Genomic DNA, 15,776 nt, shown 5'->3' with positions numbered 1-15,776 from the left:
TTGTGCAGGCCATTATTAAATTTTATCACCACAACTTTGAAATGCTACCTCCGAAGATTTTCACCTAGAAAAGCATTAGCACGTATGCACAATAGCTAAAAACAGACACCTCCGAATTTCTGTCGATAGTATACGGAGCGGGATATCGACAACCCGCAAGCGCGGTAAAGGGTCATTTCCACGTGCACCACGTTCGCTGATACTGCCAAAGAATACGCACAAAGAATGCTATGAGTTGCGCGTGTAGAAAAGTTCTTTAGACATATTCGAAATTCTAGAAAGAGAAACAAATCGTTAAAAGTCATTTCAACGTCACGTTGTTGCAACTGTTGTGAAAGGTAGTTTTACCCCTCAAGATCTTTGTCAGTTTTCTGGTTCACGTCGACGCTTTTCGAGATGCACAAGCCAATATACTTCCTAGTAGCGTCTCTGTTTTTGATGACGGCTCTCATGGTGTCGTGTTCGCCGGTTTTGAAGCGGGTGCCGAGGCGGTTCGGCGACATTGATAATGTCGTGAGGTAAGTGCCTTCTGTCACATATCACAATTTCAATGTCTCGGCGTCAGTCTATAATTGCTTGTGCCTGTCTGTGCCTATAGTGTTTGACTTTCTCTGACTCAGTTATCTATAGGTAGGGTGACCGGACGAGAGGCCCTCCTATTCCCTACAATGGGCTGACACAAGTTTTCTAAGAGTGAATGCTCGAAATCGAAGGCATAAAGGGGGACCCAGGTAGTGGTAAATTGTACAAATTCACCTTAAGTATGCAACAGTTGTGCACATTTATGTCTATGAACAAGGTAATGACGTGAAAATCTTGAAGTTTATGAACACATTTTGTCAACAAACGTCAGACGGGACGCCATCTTGGAAGTCGTCTACTCGCACGCGAATGGTCACTATGAGAGATCGCGTGAACGGAAACACTTGCATTTCACAGTGAATGTTGTGAAGACTAGGACGTCAAGATGAGTGCAAAAATTTCCTAAAAAGGTTTTTTTTTCTTCCAAGAAACTGCTGACGAAATTTTTACTTTGAAACGGCTATGACTTTTGGCATCATTTTCAAGGAGGGAAGAAATGCCATGCGGGCAAATTGTACCTTATATATTTTCTACTTGTTTTGTGCTTTAAAATAGCTCAGCTATGCAGCGCAAATTAGCGCCCACGGTTTTTTAAAAGCAGGAAGTAAAGTTCGCAATAGTGCCGTACTTGAACAACGTGCTTTTTCACTGGTGCGCACCTGTCTCTGACCAGAAACAATGGCTTGTATCCATGATACTGTAAACACAAAGGTCAGTCTAAGGACAATCTTCCATTTTCTTTCACTGTGACTCATCAACCCATACAATATTCTCACAGAAATAATTTGGAAACTATCAATGCACCTTTCACGAGACTCATTATTGTACAGTTAGTCATCTTTGAGCCATTTTAACAATATTTGATCCGATTTTTGGTCATATTGTCTCATTATTCCTCATTACAATATTCCCAGGGAAAGAATTTGGAAACTTAGATTTTCCAGAGGCTGCCAAATTGTGATTATGCTAATTAGCCAAATTATTTTTGCAGATTTGGACTTTGTACCAACACTTTCAACAGGTGCCATCAAGATTTTGGCAAAAAAATTCAGTTTTAAAAATCGTCCGGTCACCCTACTATAGGTAAACGGACGAGTAGGAGGCGGTTTACGGAATTTAACGGTACAGTTTGCCAGTAAAACTCCGAGGCCCGCAGGGCCGAGGAGTTTTATGGCAAACTGTACCGTTCAATTCCGTAAACCGCCGACTACGAGTTCGCTTACCGTGTTATACCACGACTTTGCCGAGTTTTTGAGCCTTGTTTGCACGCCGAATGTTTTTATTTGTAATTTTAGTGCAGTGCAAGTTGAAACTTTGGCAGGAAAACATTGACGCGTTTTGACACCTTGTTGAACGAAAGTATAAAAAATAACCCATGATTGGATAAAACAAAGTTGACATGTGTTGCTATTGTAGTGCGATGACGTGGTTGAGCACCTGGTTTGATTTGAATTGTATGAATTATGTTTGATTGATTGGTTGGTTGAATGAAGTGAAAAGGTGTTTGCAGATCGACGTTAGAGTCACGCTTTGCTCATTTGGGTCGAAAACTTTGAGCAGCATACACGCAATCGTCGTGTCGCTCTACGTATTTCGATATGGCGGACGAAGTACAAATGAAAGCTGTATTCGGTGCACTTTAACTACCAAAGCCAAAGATGGAAAAGAAAAGTCCCCCTGTCACGCCAGTGCTAACGGCCACAATCGGAAGACCAAGCTACACAGCCACGTCAGAGAAAGGCGCAACAGAAACTGCAAGTACAAAAAACCAAAATGTCTAGATCCATAATGACTGTGGTACTGCGTGTGTGTTTGCCTGTAGCTAGATTTAACTTTACCAAAGGCGACCGAAATCTTCACATTCAGTGTTTGACAACTGACTTTGAAGTCTTAAATTTCAGCTTCGAATGATCGTGATAACAATAACCTTAACACAGAAGTGATATTTGCAATCAATACCGTTATTTCACGGTGACCTGTAATTGATTTTGAGATGTACAGTCGTGCAAAATTAATTCAGTCCGGTGATTCTTTTAAAGTGTCTTTACTCTGTACTTGATGGTGAAATAAATTTCTTCTGGTTAATGTCTCGCATTTGTTTTGTTTTTTACTCGTCGCCACGTGACTTTCTTTTGTTTAAAAAGTGTCCATTTTACAAGTTCTTTTGTTTAAAAGTGTCCGATTTACTAGTAAACCGGACAGTTTTTAACAAAAGAACTTGTAAATCGGACACTTTTTAAACAAAAGAAAGCCAGGTGGTGATACTAAAATATTCGGTTATGGAAATTAGAAAGCATGGTTAGAACAATGGGCACAAGGCGGAGAGTGGTATAACTATATAAATACAAAATAAATAAATAAACGCTATCACAAGTGACGAACTTCATGATTAAAGCTCTTGCGCATGTCATCCTGTCAATCAAATGTCCTGAATTTAATCAATAGAATAAACGTGAAGGGAAGCTTATTGAGGAAGACAATTAGGGGTTATTACACGAAGTTTGGGCGATACCGCGTCGTATTCGAGTGATGTGTCACGAGAATACGACGCGGTATCGCCCTAACTTCGTGTAATAACCCCTTTATCATACATGCATGCTTTGGTTATGACTGTTTTCATACAGACGCTCCGAAATTAGCGACGAAATCAACTTGAAATCGACCTTGCTTCCCCAAGGCTGTACTTATAAAAAGTTGGTTGCTAAGGAGTGATGGCAACCGTATCACTTCTTGATATTATTCCGCTATTGGGCCATTCCACTTCAAAGGAGGGTTTATTGAGCACTTTTAAAGCAAACAATTTAGATATTACGATGTCGACACAGGTTTTCACAATTTGAAGAAGATTTATTTTTAGTTTAAAATGACGGTGAATGTAAAAGATAGGCGGGAGTTTGTAAAATGGGTGTGTTTTCGTGTTTTGATACATAACCTCATCCCTGCATGAGGCCGCCAAAATCGGGTCAAAATACTAGCGCCACGCTCAAACTCTATTGAGTATGAACAGCTGAGAGCACAGAGAGCGAGCAGCTCTGCGACATCTATGAATGCACATACAGTGGATATAATACCCGTACCTGTCAGTTTATCTCGAAGAATTATACATGTTCCCAGACGTCAAATATGCCGAATTTACCATCTCAGTAAGCGGATTAGTTAAAACATGAAGTGAGTACACTGTAAGCTGTAGTGTCGTAACTCGTTCGTGATTTTGTTGCTGTACGAATAAAACATTTCAAAGGTATTTCCGTCGTCTGCTCGTATATTTTCGTTCCTGGCTTGCCTAAATAGAACTAAACTTCCTTGAACAACCTAAGCGAAATTTTGACTTTCCCTAGATGGTACATTGTATCTGAAACCCGCACCGCATCGGTGCCACCAGACACGATCATGACCTGTGCACTGACAGGTACAAATCGGACATATCATGTGCAAGTTCAACCTTGTCTGTCGCGAGTATTTTCAGTGCGGTTGGTATTTCGTGGCTCATTTACGACAGTGAACGATGTAATTCACCGCCCAGATTATTTAAGCTCATCATCAGGAAACTTGTCGTAAAGCGATTCTATCATGATGCTCTGTCAACCAAGATCATTACGTGTAATCATACATCCATGGTGTAATCTTCAGCAGCGTAGACGACACGAACCACCGCCACGGGACCGACAGGTGTCGGTAAATTATACAAATTTTCAATACGTTTGTTTGTATGTTGTTGGTACAATTGGACTTGTGCCTAAGTGCAATGCCCATGAAGTGACTGCAAACAACATAATTTTTTACCATAATCATAATGACGTTTCGGATTGTCATTTGTCTTATTCGCTCAGCTGTTTTATATGTACATATACCAACGGAGGTCATGCATACAGCGAAGGTCACGCGTACGCGTCGCTGTAAGTAGTTCGGTTACAGTGAAAATATAATTCGTATTTTCACTAGTTAAAATATGGGCTCATATCAGTACCGTCTGAACAATAGAAGAATGGCAATACAGGCACAGCATGTATGATAATCTACAATAATAAAGGCAATATGAATTGAAATCTCCCAGTTTTTTTCACAAATAGAATAAAATATTTCGACTAAGTTTAAAGTAAAGACAAAGAAAATGTTATAAAATATCATCCGCGTTTCCTTAAAGTCATATGAGTACCAACTTCATGCTGATGTAAGCAAAATATTAAGTCAAAGCACCCTCCAATGTTATGATCATCACGCGTTCTATATGAATTTTGGTAATGTTATGTAGGTCATTTACCCCACACTCATCATGACCTGAGTTCAATTAGTCTAGAACATTCTCAAGGTCACTGCCCTTAATGACCTCACAACCTTGAATTCAATTAGTCATGTTTGGAATGTTCTGGAAAGTTGATTAGTTGTGTAAGAGAGATAATTTTAGAACAGTAATTAGCATGTCAATAAAAGTTCTAGATTGTTCTTATATGCCTTTATAAAAGGGACGTGCACTGCTTCCAGTCAGACTTTTGGGATCGTGTCTCTTGTGTGTTACTAAACTCCAGCAGTAGTCATTCTCAAGACTTTTCAAGACCTTCACTGTCAACGCTGGATTTATACTGTGGACTTTGTGCAGCTTCAAGCCTGCAAGCCAAAGGACTGTTCATTCATCCGACTGACTGTTACAACTCTGAGACTGGAGCTTTGCCGTCCCAGCTGAGATAAGTAGTCTGTACACTTTTAAAGCTTGTACTCTATCCCTGACTTAGCAATTAGTTTTATTTTTGTAATAAATTTTGTTTAAACATTAACTGCTGAGTTCACCCTTTTGTTAGTTTTCTCTGCACGTAACAATTGGGGGCTCGTCCGGGATACGAACATTTTGAGCCGTTTGACAACATTTTGACAGCCTTTTCAAAACTACTGTATACTGTGAACTCAGCGAAATTTAATCATGGCGGAATTTAAACCAGAGGAAATGGATGACCTTGATCAGGACACATTTGATTCCCTCAGAAAAGACGACCTCATAACACTGGCCAATTTCCTTAAAGTAGAAGTCAAAAGATCTATGCGCAAGAGGGAAATACAGTACCGTATTGCCAAACATTTAGTTAATTTAGGCCAATTGAGGAATCCACATTGAAAGATTATGAGCCCGAGTCTACCTTTGAACTAAGAAAATTAGAATTAGAAATGCAGACAAATTTGGAGATCAAGAAACTAGAATTACAAATAGAAAAAGAAAAAATACAAATGCAGTTAGAAATGGAAGAAAGACAGAGAGAGAAAGATAGGCAGGAAAGATTAGAAATGAAACGTTTAGAGCTTGGACAGTCAGGAAAATCCTTCCCTTCACACGGTTTTGACATCACTAAGCATTTCAGTTAGTCCCCCCTTTCCAAGAAAAGGATGTTGATAAATATTTCCTTCATTTTGAGAAAATTGCTCAGAGTCTGAATTGGCCTAAGGAGTCCTGGTCTATGCTTTTGCAGAGTGCTTTGGTGGGTAAAGCCAGAGAAATTTACATTCATTGTCAGTAGAGCAGGCTTCAGATTATGATTCTGTGAAGGAATTAATTCTCAAGGGCTATGAGTTGGTGCCTGAAGCTTACCGTCAGAAATTTAGGGATTGTGAGAAGGTGAAGGATCAAACTTATGTTGAATTTGCTCGAACAAAAGAACAACTGTTTGATCGTTGGTGTTCTTCTGAAAGGTCAGTCAGAATTATGACAAATTACGACAACTTGTTTTGATTGAGGAATTTAAGAGGTGCATCCGGAGTGACATCAAGACATTTATCAATGAACAAAAGGCAGATACATTGGAGGTTGCTGCACGTTTGGCCGATGACTATTCATTGACCCACAAATCTTCCTTTCTCAGCAAACCATCCCAGTCCTTTTCATACAGAAACAATGCAGGTAAATTTAACTCCTCCTTTTCATCCAAGAATTTTTCAAGAGTAGGAAATCAAATGACAACAGTTCACAAAATTCAAGTAACACTTCCACATCATCAGATCCCAAGTCTCAATCTCCTTCTGACAAACAGTTCGGTACACTTCTTGTAATTATTGCAAGAAAGACGGCCATTTAATGTCAGAGTGTTTCAAATTGAAAAGAAAACGTGAAGGTCAAAGTGGTCAAAGTGGATCTAAGCCCACCGGCTTTATTTCTTCATCAACTCAATTAGAGTCTAATAATGTGTGCAACACATTTTCTGAGGTTAAATCCCTCTTATCCCCAATTAATGAGGTCAAGGTCAATCTTCTCAGGATAGCATTATGGGTATTTTCGAACCATTTATTCATGATGGTTTTATATCACTTTCTAGTGATTTTTCTTCCGCTACCCCTGTCAAAATTTTAAGAGATACCGGGGCTTCCCAGTCTCTTTTGTTGGCAGATACCCTGCCGTTTTCTGAAAAGTCATTTTCAGGTTCTAAAGTTCTTATTAAGGGGGTAGATTGTAAGACTACATTCCTGTTCCTCTCCATAATGTCTATTTGTCTTCGGACTTTGTTTCTGGACCTGTGACTTTAGGTATTAGGCCTTTTTTGCCTTTTGAAGGGATTCACCTTCTTCTTGGAAACGACCTTGCCGGGGACAAGGTCATTACTAATCCACTTGTGACTGATAATCCTAGTTTAGATCAGGATCCAGAGCCAATTGAACAAGAGATACCCGATTTATTTCCTTCATGTGCCATTACTCGAGCCATGTCAAAGAAAACTTCCGAGAATCAAAATACTCTCAAAAATAATGTCACAGATGTTGACTTAAATGACACCTTTCTCAGTCAGGTGTTTGACACGGATCATTCCGTTATCCCTCGTGGATTTGAAACTTCCAGTAAAACTTCTGCTGACCAAAGTCAGACATTTTCTAGATCAAATCTCATTGCAGAACAACACAAAGACCCAGATATTTTGTCTTTGTTTGACAGGGTAGATGATGAAGGTAAAACTTCAGATAGCTCTGTTTCCTATTATACAAAATCTGGTATTCTCATGCGTAAATGGAGACCTCCAGATGTTTTGGTTGATGACGATTGGGCTATAAAACATCAAATTGTGGTTCCAAAGCCCTACCGTGCTGAAATATTGCGCCTGGCCCATGAAACGCCCTGGGCTGGTCATTTGGGAGTAAGGAAAACTTATCACAAAATTCTCAGTCACTTTTATTGGCCTAATCTCAGGCAGGATGTAGCACATTTCTGTAAAACTTGTCACACATGTCAAATGGTAGGAAAGCCAAATCAGACCATTCCAAAGGCCCCTTTACAGCCAATTCCTGCATTTCAAGAACCATTTAGTAGGATTCTAATAGACTGTGTTGGGCCCCTACCAAAAACAAGATCAGGAAATGAGTACATGCTGACAATAATGTGTACATCAACTCGGTTCCCAGAAGCCATACCACTGAGAAACATAAAGACAAAGACTATAGTGAGAGCTTTAGTCAAATTTTTCACTTTATTTGGCCTCCCTAAATGTGTCCAGTCCGATCAAGGCTCCAACTTTATGTCTGGTATTTTTCAACAAGTAATGGATCAGCTAGGCATTAAACAGTATAGGTCATCCGCCTATCATCCAGAAAGTCAGGGTGCTCTTGAGCGATTTCATCAAACTTTGAAAAACATGATTAGGACCTACTGTTTTGACACAGAGAAGCAGTGGGATGAAGGAATTCATTTTCTGCTCTTTGCTGTTAGAGAGTCAATTCAAGAGTCTCTTGGTTTTAGCCCATTTGAGCTTGTATTTGGACATACAGTCCGTGGCCCACTTAAGCTCGTTAAAGAGAAATTCCTATCAGACGATGATGATTGTCTGAATATTTTGCAATATGTGTCAGATTTTCGTACAAAGCTCTCTAAAGCATGTGAATTAGCCAGAGAAAATCTTGAGTCATCTCAGCAGTCAATGAAAACCAAATATGATAAAAGCACCTCAAAACGGAAGTTTGAACCAGGTCAAAAAGTTCTTGTTCTACTTCCAATTCCTGGCAAACCACTCCATGCTCGTTACTTTGGGCCATACCTAATTGATAAGAAATTGAGTGATTTAAATTACATCATAATAACACCTGACAGGCGAAAACAAAAACAGCTATGTCACATAAATATGCTTAAGCCATATTTGGATAGGGATAATCCTACTAAAACAAAGCCTGTCAGTACAGTCAGTTCTGGCCATTATGAAGATAGTGATACTGAAACTGACTTGAGTGAAAATACTCTAAACTCAAAGCTGGGCTCGGTCAAGCTTCAGAACTCAGAAATCCTGGAGAAGCTGGAGTCTACAAAGTTGGCACACCTCCAGCCAGAACAACAACAACAGGTGAAAGAACTGCTCCACGAATATAAACACCTGTTTAAAGATGTTCCAACGAGGACGAACGTCATCTATCATGACGTTGATGTTGGGGACAGTAAGCCTGTAAAACAACATCCATACAGACTGAATCCAACAAAAGCGAAATATCTCCAGGAAGAAGTCAAATACCTGCTGGACAATGACTTTATTGAACCCAGTAAAAGTAACTGGAGTTCGCCGTGCATACTTGTTCCCAAATCAGATCACAGTTATCGTATGTGCACGGACTTTAGGAAGGTCAACACTTTAACAAAGACAGACACTTTCCCAATCCCGAGGATTGATGACTGCATCGACCGAGTGGGAAAAGCTAAGTACGTGACGAAATTTGACCTACTGAAGGGATTTTGGCAAGTCCCTCTGACGGATCGTGCTCGTGAAATATCCGCCTTTGTTACACCAGACGGATTGTTCCAGTACAAGGTGATGCCATTCGGAATGAAGAACTCTCCGGCAACGTTCCAACGGATGATCAACGACGTCATATCCGGCTAGACGGGTGTGCAGCCTACGTTGACGACGTCGTCCTGTATAGTGACACCTGGGAGGAACACATCAAGCTCATGCGGAAGTTCTTTGAGAGACTGAGCAAAGCAATGTTGACTGTCAACCTTGCCAAATCTGAGTTTGGTTGGGCTAGGGTAACTTACCTCGGACATACTGTAGGACAGGGTGAGGTAAAACCTGTTGATGCCAAAATCAGTGCCATTTCAAGTTTTCCCATACCAAACTGCAAACGACAACTGATGCGCTTTCTCGGTATGGCTGGTTACTACAGAAAATTCTGTCCAAATTTCTCCACAATTACTGAGCCTTTGACTAACTTACTTAAAAAGAAAGTAAAGTTTGTTTGGTCAGAGCAATGCCAACAGGCATTTGATACACTTAAGCCATACTGCAAAGTGCCCCAGTGTTGTCTGCACCAGATTTCACTTTGCCATTCAAATTAGCTGTAGATACTAGTGATACGGCTGCTGGTGCTGTTTTATTGCAAGAGGATAGTCATGGGGTAGATCATCCTGTTTGCTATTTTCACGCAAATTTAACAAATCCCAGAGAAACTACTCTACAATTGAAAAAGAGTGTTTATCTTTGATATTAGCTTTACAGCATTTTGAAGTTTATGTTACTTCTTCAAATCAGCCAATAGTGGTTTATATTGATCACAACCCTCTTGTTTTTCTGCAGAAATTTAAAGGCAAAAATCAGAGATTGCTAAGATGGAGTTTAATGTTACAGGAGTTTAATCTTGATATTAGACATATCAAAGGCAGAGACAATTTAATTGCAGACTGTCTCTCTCGTATTTAGAGTTTATTGTTGTTCACTTTCAAGAAATTTTACTTTAGAGTAAAAAAAAAAAAAAAAAAAAAAAAAAAATTTTGAGTACTTAAATCCTTTTCAAGATTACATTTGTAAAAGAAAGATTTTTCTTTGAAAAATTTTCTTTTTTGAAGAGGGGGTGTGTTATGTAGGTCATTTACCCCACACTCATCATGACCTGAGTTCAATTAGTCTAGAACATTCTCAAGGTCACTGCCCTTAATGACCTCACAACCTTGAATTCAATTAGTCATGTTTGGAATGTTCTGGAAAGTTGATTAGTTGTGTAAGAGAGATAATTTTAGAACAGTAATTAGCATGTCAATAAAAGTTCTAGATTGTTCTTATATGCCTTTATAAAAGGGACGTGCACTGCTTCCAGTCAGACTTTTGGGATCGTGTCTCTTGTGTGTTACTAAACTCCAGCAGTAGTCATTCTCAAGACTTTTCAAGACCTTCACTGTCACGCTGGATTTATACTGTGGACTTTGTGCAGCTTCAAGCCTGCAAGCCAAAGGACTGTTCATTCATCCGACTGACTGTTACAACTCTGAGACTGGAGCTTTGCCGTCCCAGCTGAGATAAGTAGTCTGTACACTTTTAAAGCTTGTACTCTATCCCTGACTTAGCAATTAGTTTTATTTTTGTAATAAATTTTGTTTAAACATTAACTGCTGAGTTCACCCTTTTGTTAGTTTTCTCTGCACGTAACAGTAAGGCGGTAAAACATACAAACATTATGCGTCGATATAGGCTTGTCACAAGTCCGTGGGTCTGTCTATTGAATATATTGAAATAATAATAAATTTCAGAGAAATCCGTCATGTTTTATAATATGAGCACAGTAAACGCGTTGCCAATGGCAGTGTGATCGCGTATAGCACAGATCGCAAATGACGTCAAGTTTTCTCTCTCATTAATATGCATAAATAAATACTCCTCCGCATTTCCCGCATAAACGACGACAATAAAACCTGCTAGTGTTACAGTGGCAACGAAAAGTTACACTTATTCGTATGAATTGATTGCTCAGACTACAAGATGCAACAACAGCCGCGCATGCAACGACAAAATTTGTCCGAATTTCAGGCATATTTGTCCGAAAGTCGCGCGCGTGCAGCTTTATTTAGTAACAAACCTGAAATCGCGATCAACACTATTGTGTTGTGATTATGCATAGAATGGGTTTATCATTATTACGTACACGATTAGCGAAGCGAAAGAAAAAGGGCGGTTGAAGTCAGAAGAGGGGCTTGACATATAATTTGCATTCTAGGTAAATGTTTAGTAATTTTCCACATCAGAATAGAGGAGTGCGTTGTTCTTCTTAAAATCTGTCGCTATTATTTGTGCATTGCCACCCTACACACGCGATTGTTCAGTACCTTGGTCAAAGCTATATAATAGTCAAAGGTTATGCGCCGAAGCTCGGTACAATGTTGAGCGTACCGACCTTTAAAGGGCCATTATTTGTAACTTTTGACCTTTTTTACCTCGGAAAATTCCATGTTGGAGGCTCATATTTGTTGCAAAATTTTGTTTTACGAAGAAACAAACATGATTAGTGATGTTATAGCCTTATAAAACTGCTAATTTTTGTTCAAACGTGTTGCCCTTCCGAGCTCGTTTGTTGACGTCTGGCATGCTCAGCGTGCTGTGGAGAACGCAGATATGGTGACGCCGCGATCACGCGAGATGTACAAGTTCACGTTTATTGCGGGATCAAAACAACATTCCGTCGTGGATTGCCAGACATCTGGCTACGCAACGTGCTCGGACAACGGACTACGACGTAAGTACCGGGCATAAGTAATGAATATTTATTTTGAAATTGCTGTAAATGGCTCGCGCAGGTGCAGACGAATGCCTACGTTGCAATCCGCGTGTCAACAGAGTTTGTATTTCTGTCCGGACAAAAATTGAAATTTTCGTTGTAAAATCACATGTTATTTAGTTGTAGGGCACATAATGTTTCCGAATAATATGCGATTCTCTGTTATTTGACAGGCTATTCAACATAAGCCAGTGATCATTTCAATCAAAACTAACGGAAAAATCGCCAGGAGATACAGTTAATGGAACTTTAATTTAAGACTGGTACGCCCAAAATTCGCTGAAGCTTATCCTTGCATACATTTGTTGAACCTTAGGCAAACTAACCTTTCCAAGCTGGTGCAGTAACCTTTGGCCGAACTTTACGGATAAGATTTTAATCATCCTCGTTTCTACTAGCTTTTGGGTCCCTTGACCCAGCATTTGACCTAAGGGTTATTTTTATCTCAGTTTAGGGAGTCGGTTTTGCTGCCGAGTCTTCGCAAATTATTGGTTTGAAAGTTATGATCAAATGTGAGTAGAAATATAGACCAGTAATCAGACTTTGGATAAAATAAACATAAGAACGCGTTGAAAATTTGTTAGCGTTGAGATCGACCGACATCGCGACACGGGCACCTTTTATCGTTGACGGTCCAGTACGTCCGGTGCTTTCAATTTCATGTCGTCTGCAGTGGAGAGTGCGGCTTGGTCGACTGCATCACGACTTTTATGAATTAACCGCTATACGACAAGTTTCTTCTTGACAAGGTTTAATACCGATGTACTGAATTATATCGAGTATAGCCATAAAGGAGCCACAAAATCCGACTACACTTCAGAAAATACACGACAGAGCAGGTGCACACATCACACTTTACGATTCGTAATGTGACTCAGAAGATTCGTTATCCTATTCCATGTAAGTTTTTGACACAAATCATATTACTAGGAAGAAAGACAAACTTCTATGTAGGTCGTTTCAACAAGTTAAGTTACATTTAGGGCAAGGCAGTGACGAAAATATACGAGCAGACGATGTAAATAGCTTTTAAATGTTTTATTCGTATATTGCAACAAAATGTATGTGTCACAGTATGAACGAGGTACGAAGTTGTACTCACTTCAATTTTTCCCTAATTCTCTCACAAATTCCTTTCTAAGATGATAAATTTGGCATGTTGCGTGTAAGGACGTGGATAATTCTTGAAAATCAACTGACTGGCACAAATTCTATTAAACATACATCCACATTGCATTCGTAAGTATAGGCCATAGATATCTGTAGCTATGTCTCCGTACGCTGCATGAGGTTGATTTTGACCTGATTTCGGTATGCCTTGTATCGCGTAACTTTCAGAAGAACTGTGGGTATTTTTCAGAGTACGAAAACTTACGCTCTTTACACCCTCCAGCGTATATTTTACATTTAACGCGGTATTTTACATAAATATAAACATCCTTCAAATTATGAAAACCCGTATTGACATCTGAATAATTAAATTGTTCGCTCTGAAATTGTACCACAGCTACTCCTTCGCAACCAACTTTCTATTGAGTACAGCGCGTTATAGCGAATAAGTAAGGGTCCATTTCTGTCGATTTCGTATCAAATATCGGAACATCGCAAGGAAAATGATCATAACCAATGTATGCATGTATGATAAAGAGATTATTACACATGATGTGTCCGCATTTTTGACACATTACTCGAATACAACGCGATATCGACCGAACTTCTTGTCTTGGTTTTCCAAAGCTTTGTTGTTTGAAGTTCTGTGAAGGTTAAAATGCCAAGCTTCACTGAGAAGCTTTAATCCCAGGTACGCTTAATTTAAGATTTGGCAAAAATCCTGCTCCAAGCTTTGGACCCAATTCTTATCTCAAGATTTGCAAAATAAAAATTGGATTAATCTTTATCGACGACAAGCTTGGCCGAAGAGCATTGGCAAACCTTCACGAAAACTTAGAGTACCGCCAAGCTTGGGCTAAGGTACTGCACCATCGCGTGTGTAGGAGACCGCTACAACGTACTCATATAAGGTCAAGTGCATTGTTTTTCGACGATTTTCCATTGTTTATTTCACTTATTTGACCCCTAAAATATATTAAAATACAAAGTACCAGCTTCACCAACGCGACTGCGTCTTCTTGTTCACAACTGAATTCTCGTCCGGATTAGAATTCAGTGTTCCAATAATAATTGTATTGTGCACATTTCCAAATTGCTTTGTCAAATTATCTAGCCAGACAGTCGGTCACGGTTTTGGAATACACCCAAGGATCCGTGCCATGCCACTTGCTGTGTTTGATCTGGGACTAGTATACCTAACATTCGTCCCAGGTTTGATGTAACTGCAATATGTCTTTGTCGATAGAAGAATTAAACACTTGTCAAAAATTGAGATAATAGTTTTTATAAGCTTTAAAATGTCTTCATTATTTCTTATTCTAGTAAAATGTTGCTTTCTTCTTTCCAAATTATGTTAAACCATGCAAGCACAACGTGCTGCATATACCGGGAAATCTTATTGATGAAAAATGAATTCAAGTCCTCTCGAGAATTCATTTGTGATGAATAATATTGTCCATACATACAAAGACTGTATTGACAAGTTGGAGATTGGGCATTTTGGCAAGCTTTTTAGAGTAAAACAAGACCCTGTATATAAAAAAAGAACAAAAATATTTAATAATTTATTTATTTATTTATTAGACTTCCTTACTAGCATAGATAGATTACATAAAGACGGAACGGAGACATAAAAATGAAAACAACTATAGACTGCAAGAGAAAAACCCTTTGCACAACAGTTGAACAATAGAAAGTCAAAACTAAAACAGAAGCCAGTAAATGATAAAGAAAACAGGTGTCAAACATCTCTAACATTGTCCCACCATACACTAAAAAGGAAAAAATGTCTTAGTCGATGGAAGAATTATACTTGTAAAAATTGAGATAATAGTTTTTATAATTTTTGAGATAAATATACATACATATTTGATGAGACATAAACAATACCAGCCTTAGTCTATTCAGATTTTTGAAATCCAGTATTTCGGGAAATCAGAATTAATATAACTTACATAAATTTTTGTCGCCGAGATGACCTTGAATGAGACTTTCGTTCAGGTTAACGTTGTTAAACTTTGGTTTTGAAATAATGTACATGAGTGGTCAGAGTATATTTATTGTTCTGTGTTTTTGTTCGTCTTTATTCCTCACAGAAGAAATATCTACGATGACACCAACTACGACGGCTATGGTGTCAACAGAGCTGATGGCGCTCAGGGATACGACGACTATTTTGGTGAAATAGATGACGAGCTCGGCGCTCTTGATGACGAAGACGACGAATATGATGACGAGGAAGACGAATACGATGACGAGGACGACGAATATGATGACGAAGACGAGTATGATGACGAGGATGACGAATATGATGACGAGGATGACGAGTATGATGATTATTACGATGACGCTAACGATGAAGAAGACGAAGAAGACTATACTTATGATGACTTATATAGAGATAATTATGAAGATGAAGAACAATATCCCGATATCGCTGTGTACAGACCATCCTGAGCTCATCATTTACTTACAATCCCACCACTCAGACTTTCAATCGAACTGAACAAGTTTCTCCCATAAAAATATCAAAATATTATGGTTATCTTTCAAAGAATCGATGTACCGTCAATAAAATTCGTGAAAACCAA

The 15,776-nt window shown here is 39.0% G+C and overlaps 1 protein-coding gene and 1 long non-coding RNA gene across 2 annotated transcripts; both read left to right on the top strand.

Moving 5' to 3' along the window:
• Positions 1 to 264: 264 nt before the first annotated feature.
• LOC139121119 (ciliogenesis-associated TTC17-interacting protein-like) lies at positions 265 to 15,776 on the top strand. The gene is made up of 2 exons (XM_070685768.1): positions 265 to 518; positions 15,282 to 15,776. The coding sequence occupies exons 1-2, from the start codon at positions 397 to 399 to the stop codon at positions 15,640 to 15,642; spliced, it is 483 nt and encodes a 160-aa protein (XP_070541869.1). The 5' UTR covers positions 265 to 396; the 3' UTR covers positions 15,643 to 15,776.
• LOC139120922 (uncharacterized) lies at positions 645 to 1,660 on the top strand. Its single transcript, XR_011549178.1, has 2 exons — positions 645 to 731; positions 1,574 to 1,660. It is a non-coding gene; the product is annotated as an uncharacterized lncRNA (long non-coding RNA).

The sequence above is a fragment of the Ptychodera flava genome, chromosome 21 (genome assembly GCF_041260155.1).
Source record: "Ptychodera flava strain L36383 chromosome 21, AS_Pfla_20210202, whole genome shotgun sequence".
Taxonomy (NCBI): domain Eukaryota; kingdom Metazoa; phylum Hemichordata; class Enteropneusta; family Ptychoderidae; genus Ptychodera; species Ptychodera flava.
This window is presented reverse-complemented; position numbering and strand designations above follow the sequence as displayed.

What these genes read in the sequence shown, in the direction of transcription:
- LOC139121119 (XM_070685768.1), top strand. Translation starts at nt 397, where the DNA reads ATGCACAAGCCAATATACTTCCTAGTAGCGTCTCTGTTTTTGATGACG. An exon ending in GACATTGATAATGTCGTGAG is followed by an intron (nt 519 to 15,281) that starts GTAAGTGCCTTC and finishes TATTCCTCACAG; the next exon opens with AAGAAATATCTACGATGACA.